The 9,267-nt window shown below is 40.9% G+C and overlaps 1 protein-coding gene across 1 annotated transcript in view; it reads left to right on the top strand.

Annotated features, from left to right (window-relative positions):
* LOC124056117 (zinc finger E-box-binding homeobox 2-like) overlaps positions 1 to 7,419 on the top strand; it is a 28,606-nt gene extending 21,187 nt beyond the window's left edge. The window contains exons 3-8 of the mRNA XM_046383233.1: positions 406 to 609; positions 1,650 to 1,837; positions 1,973 to 2,084; positions 2,342 to 3,861; positions 4,011 to 4,194; positions 5,064 to 7,419. Of these exons, the coding sequence (XP_046239189.1) occupies positions 406 to 609; positions 1,650 to 1,837; positions 1,973 to 2,084; positions 2,342 to 3,861; positions 4,011 to 4,194; positions 5,064 to 5,686 (2,831 nt within the window). The 3' untranslated portion in view covers positions 5,687 to 7,419. The remainder of the gene's footprint in view (positions 1 to 405; positions 610 to 1,649; positions 1,838 to 1,972; positions 2,085 to 2,341; positions 3,862 to 4,010; positions 4,195 to 5,063) is intronic.
* The last annotated feature ends 1,848 nt before the right edge of the window (positions 7,420 to 9,267 follow it).

Genomic DNA, 9,267 nt, shown 5'->3' on the forward strand with positions numbered 1-9,267 from the left:
ACACTGATCAGCTTTAAAAAGGAAGACTGCCATATATTAATCTGCATAACAACTGGATATGTTTTATGCTCTTCTGCATAGTGTGGGACTGTTTTTGTTGTCTGTATTGCATTTATTGTCACATCACAGCTTTCATGCTGCCTTCTCAGCCAGGATTTGGATTTCAGAAAGGCCATTATTCCCTTAAATAAAGGGAGAAAATCAAATCTTACAGCAATAATATTTTTCCGCAAATGTCACTAATAAGGTTGAGTGTGAACATGTATCACATTTATGTGTTACATTTTACAAAATGCCATCACTGCTCAGTAGTTTCACGTACGAACGAGCTTCTGGTTAAAAATAAACATAATTTTTTTTCCGATCAATATTTCAGTTCCTCTGTATTTTTTTCTCTGTACCTAGGCAAGAGCTCAGATTCCCAGAATGCCTTGGAGGACCACTATGAATTTCTGGCCCACTTGAGGAAGTCCTCTACCTCAACCAGTCTCCTGGACCATCTGAACCACAATGGCACGGCAGCTGTGTACCACTTGGGCAGCAGGCACGATGAGCTGCCACCTGCCATCTGGTCACCAGGAGCTCAGCACCACTCACCTGAGGGAGCAGGTAGGCTAACAGTAGAACAACTGCTATGCCAAACAGAAAATTAACATAATGGCTACTCTTGAGCCTGGCGGTGTGACACAGCGCGTATCAGATTGTTCTTTTTCTAATGTTATTCTGAGGAAATAGGAAGAAAAACAGATGAGCTTATTAAACACTAACAAAGAGACTGTCAGGGTTTGACGGTGGTCAACACACTAAAACATTCAAGCAATGCATGCATGTAACGCTACAATGTTGTTGACAAGTTTAATATTCTACTTGCTGTTCAACATTTGGTTAGAATTTATCAAGTTTATATAAAGGGTTGTCTTAAAGTTTAATAGTTTGAATTAAATATCACAATACAAACATATGAAATAAGTTTGCTCAATCAAATGCAACATTAGATTCAAACAATGTAACTTCTTCAACACAAATAAAATTACTACAGTAACAACATGGTCATATTCCAGAATCCTTAGACAAGACTGTGAGATATGAGTTATGTCTGAGGATGTAAGAGTATGTGTCTTTGATACTGGTCGCTGTGTTTGTGTGTGTGTGCGTGTGATATGCTGGCAGTCAGTCCAGGGTGTGTGCACTGCATCTTGGTGAAAACGTGCTGGGGTACGCACCATCCGCTTGAACCCTTGACCAGGATAGAAAAATACTTGGAAACCAATCCTGGTCCAGTATTCAGCAAACATGAGTGTGATGTGGAAACTAGAAGACTCCAGTGCACATATATTCATAAGGGACTTCACAGCGAAGTAGGACACATTTTGTGTCCAGTAGCAAAACTTGTGAAATGAAAAGTATTTGCATCTTAATATATTATGGATTTTTCATTGAAGGAGAAGAAATAGGTGAAACTTTTAAGATATACATGTAGCCCAACACTCAGTCGCTCTTGAAAGATTTTATAATATGGTTATTATATATTTCTTACAAAAACCATGTCTGATGTAAATTGGACATTTTTTTATGTATGCTTTACGACGTGTCTTTGACGAATGTGTGAAAATGGTCTGCTTAAAATGTCACTTCTCTGTGGATTCCAGATGCAGGAAGGACCCAGCAGGCCTGTCCATTCTGCCACAGGATGTATCAGCGAGGAGCTTCTTTTAGGGACCACATCAAGTACTGCCAGGAGAGGGAGGGGGGCCACATGGCTGCCTGTGGATACACTGCCACCCTTAGGGCACAAATGGAGCGGCAACTGGCACTTCACAACCAAATGCAGGACAAGGTGAGATACACTGGAGGACACACCGCAGGAGAAACTTTCATATCTGCAGTCTGGCCCACTTTGTGTTGATAAAACTGACAATCATACTTAGATGTGTTCTATTATAAAACTATTAACAATGTTCTATTGTCCTAGACTGCCATCACTTTGGATCAAGCTATGGAGACCAGGAAGTTCAAATGTCTGCAGTGTGGGAAAGCATTCAAGTACAAACACCACCTCAAAGAGCATCTTCGCATCCATAGCGGTGAGACAAAATAACATCAAAACAGTTGTGCTCACCCATCAATTTGCTATTGTTGCCACCGTTTCTGTAACCCTTACTTATGATGTGGTTTCAAATTATACCCAATTTAATGTGTTGACAGAACCAAGTTAAAATAATACACGACAAGACAAGAGAATTATGAAAAATGTGAAAGGATCGCAACCAGGTGGAAGGTATTTTCAACCTGCTCCTGACATCTTTTGACAAATACGTACTGTCTGTGTCTCGTCCTTTAGGTGAGAAACCTTACGAGTGTTCCAACTGCAAAAAGCGTTTCTCTCACTCTGGCTCCTACAGCTCACACTTAAGCAGCAAAAAGTGCCTGAGTGGTGGAGGAAACGCAGGAGGAAACACAGGAGGAGCCAATGTTGCGTTTAATGGACATAGCCAAAGCTCCTACCACCACTTACTTCCAACATCTCCCTCTGCAGGCGGGGGGAGAAACAGTAATGACAAGAGCCCTCTGACGGCTTCAAAGACCCAAGATAATGCCAGGACTCTGGGCCAAGCACCAGAGGATCCTAACCAGCTTTCACTGCAGAACCCCAACCACAACCCCACAGGCTTGCTCAGAGCTTCGGAGCTGGCTCGGCTTTGGGACCCATCGGCAGAACTCTCTCTGAGGGCCGGTGTACTGAAAGGGACCACCCTTCTGCCTTATCTGCCCTCTGGGACCAAGTTTGAGCAGATGATGCATGAGTTGCTTCGTAGGGAGGTGAAGAAAGATGAAGACATGGACAGAGAAGAAGGAACAGGAGCTGTAATGGAGGAAAGAAGATTGATTTACAATGGAGTTGGGGTTGACAGGAAGGTGTCTCCTGACAGGAGAAGAGAGGCAGTGGGGTCAGGTGAAGGAGAGAGGGGTGTGATTGGGGTGACGTGTCGCTGGTGTTCCCAGCTTTTTCCCAATGTGGCAGTGCTCCTGCAGCACGAGCGCTACCTCTGTAAGATGAACCGAGAGGCACTGGAGGTGCCAGAGGGTCTTCACAGCAAAGACCACCCCTCATCACCTTTATTCCACCCCAGATCTTCTCTCCAACAAGAAAACAGTAAACTGAGTGAAGTAACCAATGGCATCTCTGGAAGCAAATCACCTTTACAGAAGCCCAGTTGGCACTCTGTGCCACAACAGCTTTTTGTCGGAATGCACTCTCCCCCACAGCCCCAACATGATGCCATGCCCTCTCAAGTGTACTGGTCGAGCCAGGAAAAGGGAAGCCCAAGCCAGCCAATCAACCGCTCACCAGAGCTGTCATCACCTCGAGCCAGAAGGAAACCTCCCTCCTCAGGATTCGGTTCTCCAGTCTGTCTCAACCTCACTGGCTGTCCTCCTGATCTGTCCTCCCCTCAGAACCAGACCGGAAGCCCCTGGTCTCAGAGTGAACCTCTGGATCTATCCTTGCCCAAACAGCTCTCAGATCGAGAGGAGAGAAGCAAAACCGTAAATGGCAGCTCAGCTAGAGCAGAGAGGAGAGAGCTTGAGTGTAGGAGGCCAAGTCCAACTTCACATCTGTCACTTCACCACCATCCAGTCTACCGCGGAGCAGGAGCCCCTGTGTTTCCAGGTTCCTTATACAATGGATTTCCTATGTTCAACCAGTCTGGTTTAGGGCTTTCAGGGCATGATGGCATCGCAGCGATTTCATTCAGCCAGCAGGCTAACAGCCCTGGGTTTCTCTCTCCTATGGCTTTCATGATGGAGGCAGATGCAGAGGCAGCGCTGAAAAAGATCCACCAGGAGAGACAAGCTCTCATGGTGAGTAAGACTTCTCTTTTCAGTTTGTTTTAAAGAATAGCCCATAGAAATCTCTGGAATCTCTGGTTCTAATATAAAGCATTGCTTTATGAACGTGTAGAATTCTAATAAAAATGATAGTGATCAAACTTTTTGGGTTTTCTCCCTAGGGTGAGGTGTTAAGCCGTGGAGCTCTGGACTACCTCTCTCTCATGGATGAAGGACTGGATGGAGAAGGAGGGCCAGTGAGGAAGAGACTGAAGAAGACAGATGAGGGGCTATACGCTTGCGACATCTGTGAAAAAACCTTTCAGAAGAGCAGCTCTCTGCTGCGACACAAATACGAGCATACAGGTCTGTAGCTTGCACGGCCTGCAAAACATGTAAATGATGTGTAATTTACTTTAGTTCACAGATAACTGTATTTTTAAATGTTCAAGGAGTAATTTGACATTTTGGTGAATTTTCTTAACTCCCATGAGCAAACAGTGAGCTTAGCTTAGCATAAAGGCTGGAGACAAGGGGAAAAACACAGCCGTTCTGTCAAAAGCTAACAAAATTCACCCTAACGCTCATTATGTCACATGACTGATGTTATTTATTTAATGCACAACAAAGTGTGAAAATAGAACACATAGATAAAACTTCTTATAACATGTCATTTTTAACCCCTTGATGTTCACTCCAAGAAAAAAAAAACAATGTAAAAAATATTTTTTTGTATTTTTGATGTTATTGGGCACTAATAAGAAGAAAGATATTAAACAATATATTTATTATTATTGTTATTTATTATTTATTTATTTTTAGCATAGCATACCTTGACTGAACGATAGAGATGACTCAATAAGGCAGATTTAAATTCAACAATTTTTCAGTGACATGTAGTGACTCAACGTGTTTTCTACCAAATGGTTGAGCAGACAGTCAAAAGGTTAAGGACAAACTAGATAGGAGGTGTTACTTTTTAAACTTTGTGGATGTTGCTTGGTGAATTTTGTTACCTTTGGACAGAACTGGGCTGTTTCCCCTTGTTTCTCAGCTGCACATGGTAGCTTCATATTCAACTAACAGGGCATATTTTCCAAAATGTTGAACTATTTATTCAAAAATATCTGTGATGAAAAATGTCATGTTACCTCACTTAGTACATTAAAAGTCTTGAAGTCTTTTCTGTTATCAAAAAAAGGACATTAGAAATATTTTTTATTTATTCATTACAGGCAAGCGTCCTCATGAGTGCAAAATCTGTAACAAGGCCTTCAAGCATAAGCACCATCTGATTGAGCACAGCCGGCTTCACTCTGGAGAGAAACCCTACCAATGTGACAAGTGTGGCAAACGTTTCTCTCACTCTGGCTCATATTCTCAGCACATGAACCACCGCTATGCTTACTGCAGCAAAGATCAGGATCCAGATCAAGACCATGAGGAGATGCCTCTCACCTCGGGAGTAGGCAACAATCTTGGGGTTCGCCTTGCTGACGAGACCCCTCTGTCCATAGAGGATACCCAAACTCCACACTCCTTCCTCAGCGATTCCAGTCTGGATGGAACTGCAGAGGCCCTCAAGGAGGAGGAGGAAGAGGAAGGCAAAGAGGCAGCAGTGAGTGAGGCACATGTGAGTTTGTCGGGGGCAGCAGACGAGCTGGGAGGTAGCCCCATCCAAGAATCCCCTTCAGCAGAGAATGGAGTACAAAATGAGAGAAACAGTTATGATGAAGGAAACCATATTGACAATGGAGAGAGACAATTCTGGGACAGAGACACTGAGGACCAGAACGGAAACTTGGACAAATGTGAACTAAGCGGGGATATAACAGATTTACCCAGAATAAAAACTTAAAGTGACCTAAGCAAGCTAATACAACGCATACAGTATAAAGATTTTTGATATATTTTACTCATTTTACAACATGAAAAAATGCACAGAAATACCAAAGTATAGATTGCCTTAAAGTGGATGAAGCCATACAAACAAAATATATGTTGCAATACAAAGTGTAGTGTTTTATCTTGCAACATAGACTTGATGTACCTGCAGTGTTTGTTTGTTTTGTTCTTGTAATCATTTTTGTTTATCAGTACAGTTGAAACGTAATTCGTCTGAGGTCATGTTTCCCATCCAGATGTGACATTTCAGAAATCTCTCTTATTAATATACAGTATGCTTGCTGTGGCTGAAAGTTGCACAACCCATAAAGCAGAGGCGTTTGTATTTTTACACCCAGGAAGCGATTGATTTTCCTTGGAACGTTTTCACACCAGTGAGTGGGTTAAGAAAGTAGGCCTCAGACTGTCTGTAGGATCATTTGCCTTAGATCATCATTGTTTCAATATGCCACATTTAGAGGATAATATGACAGATGCAGGTAGAATTGCCTGATGCTCAGTTAGTGTATTTATTCCTCCTGGTAAGTGCAAGTTTCATTCATTTCTCTCCATGTATATGTGGTATTATTTGACACAAATTTTTACCTCTTTTTTTTTTTTTTTAAGAAATGAACAATAGCCTGTAATAAGTTTTAAATGAAATTATACACTTGCAGCTATTACTTTGTCCCAAAGCCAGTGAGGGCTACATGTATAAGTATTTGAACTTTTATCATTCATGCTGTGAAATCACAAGTTACAACCAGCTCATCTCTTCAGGTTAACTATGGTGCTCAGTGGCTTTAACTAATCAGCAATCTATTTAGTAGTTTAGAGCAAGCAGCAAAAAGAGGAAGAACTGGAAGGTGGTTTATTTATTTGAAAGCAGTGGACTGCACCTTTTTACAGTAAACTGTATGCCTTGTTCGGGGACAGCCATTTTTACAGTTCTCTAAGGGTTGCTAAAAGAGGTCAGTTCCGTTTTTTTTTTTGTTTTTTTTTTTTTTTTTATTTTGCCTTTGAGGGAGCAAATAAAAATGGCACCGTCTCACTGTTTGTGTTATAATCATGCAAAGCTGTTTATTTTTCATTTATTGCTAAAACATCTACATCTATTTCTCAAAATAATTTACACATGCTACAGTCTATTTTCACATCCCCCAAAAAATAATGTATCGCACATTTGGGCTGTCTGTGCTAAGGTGTGGCAAGAGGGTCAAGACTCAGGACACATACACCAGCTTTTAACTTCCTCTTTCTGACTGCAGTGTAGTCAACGTGAAAAGTGCCTCAGATGTACTCAGACACTGTGAGTAATCCGACAAAGCCTTGGTACGGCAAGATAAGACGGTGGTGCATGAGGTGTGACTAAGCTTGTAGCGCTCATGCATACATTTTGCCAAAGACACTTCTTGGTCATAGTGTGCGTGTGTGTGTGTGTGTGTGTGTGTGATTATCACCAAAGATATGCATATGTGACACGCCAACTGCCGCTCTACTCTTGCATACTTCCTTACCTGTTGTTTCTGGGTCGAAAATAGTCCAAAAAATAGGTTACTTTCTCTCTGTGTCTGCACACTTTTTTTTATACCCAGCAGTGTTCTTTTTATATCTTTTACCAGCACCCATGCAATAATTATATCAACTTTTATATATATTTTTTGCATGTTTGTGGATATTTGTAATAAAATTGTACATACTTTTTCACCAGCATCGCGTATTTCATTGATTCCATTTCATTTCTGTGAATTTTGAAATAATAAATTATCAGGTTATTTCAAACAAGGGATGTTTATTAACCTATCAAATTAATTAACTTAAATGTATATTGAGAGATAGATATATAGGTCAGCCATCTTATGAGTGGTGGTAGGTATAAGACAGTTCTGAAGTTCAGTTATGTCAGTTTCCCATCACAGTAAACAGTTTCCACCACCACTCATGATCTGCAGACTTTGTTAGGCCAGCTTTTTTTTTTTGTGGCTCTGCCTCTTTGCATGATGATTCATCAGAGGTGGCTGTTTTGTACCTGTGTGTGTGTGTGTGGCGGGAGTATGCAGGGGCAAAGTAGCTCTGCTGGGATTTGGTATATTGAGGTTTAGCTTTAACGGTAGGCTGAGTAAACAATCTGCTAACTGTAACATAACCATTCACGCTGGATGACGTAGGTCAAATAGTTTTGGATGCCATGCAGCAGCAGCAGCAACAGCAGCAGTTTAGTAGCAATTTAGTCAACCGTAGCACCAGTCATCAGTGATGATAGCTCTGCTGGTTTTGGCCTTGACAGTGAGTATGATGACATTTAATTACTCCCTTGACTTTTATTTGAAGTGTACAAAAAAAAAACAAAAAAAACCCATCACAGTCAGACAGCAACCTCAGCATCAGCATCATTTGCACCTTGCTGCAAGTCCTACGTATGAGCAACAGGTTGTTACACTGGGTGCTGAGCACATTTAAGTTTCGATTCCCTGCACCAAACTGAACAAGCGGTCTATAAAGAATGAGCAGAGCTATTTTAATGGTGGGTAGAAAGACTGTTCTTCAACAAGAGCAAAAATGCCCCAGCCAGGTGCCTCGGCCTGTTAGCCATTATAGCATTAAAGCCGCTAGCCATTAGACTGCAGTCTTGGAGGAAGACACTGATTCCATCTAGTTTGAAAGTGATTCTCAATGGAAGGACATTAATCTCCTCTCCAGAAGAACACTGATAAAAAAAAAAAGACAAAAGCCGTGATTTACTATAACAAAATGGTCTGTAGTTTGCCATAGGTTCTATCACTTCCTGCATGCGAAGAGAGCGGGTCAGCAAAATTACTGTTAAGTATGCTTTCTAAAGAGGCTCATCAATTTTAGAGTTACTTGGATAAAGAACACGAAACAGATGAAAACACTTCACAATCTTCACAGTCTCTTACTTCCATGAATTTTCAATAAATACTTACACATCCTCAAAAATATTTTGTTTTAGTGTTGCAACAAACAAAATAACCACTTACAGATGCAAAATGGTTTTGAACTAATGTCTGATTGTTACATTTCATCAGTTCCCGCATCAAAAATTTGCTGTAAGCAAATTTCCCCAAATGTGTGCAGCATTTTGGCCCCTCTGACTACATTCAAAGTATTGAGTGTATTTTATAGTTATTAAATAGAAGCGCAATCACTATTTTTATTATCATTAGTATATAATTAAATCACATATCATTAGTACATCAAAAAAGAAAGAAAGGGCAGCATTAAAAGATGAAGTAATAGTGCTTGACCTTTAATACCAACACAATGCTGATTAGCAGGGTGGGGTGTTTGATTGTGTCTCTGATGGACTGATTCTATTTTAGGGAGCGATTAGCACCATCACACCAAGTCAAATAAAATACATCACAGAGCTGCTTTCTAGGGCAGTTTCATGCCACTGGGTTTTTATGGCAGAAAAAAATCCCCTCCATTTCAAAATTTGGAGAGAGAACAAAACCTACAATTAAAATATTTCATGAAATGGACATTTTCAGGGTGCTATATTTGCCTTCCATAATTTAGTAAATCTAATATGAG

The sequence above is a fragment of the Scatophagus argus genome, chromosome 3 (genome assembly GCF_020382885.2).
Source record: "Scatophagus argus isolate fScaArg1 chromosome 3, fScaArg1.pri, whole genome shotgun sequence".
Taxonomy (NCBI): Eukaryota; Metazoa; Chordata; class Actinopteri; family Scatophagidae; genus Scatophagus; species Scatophagus argus.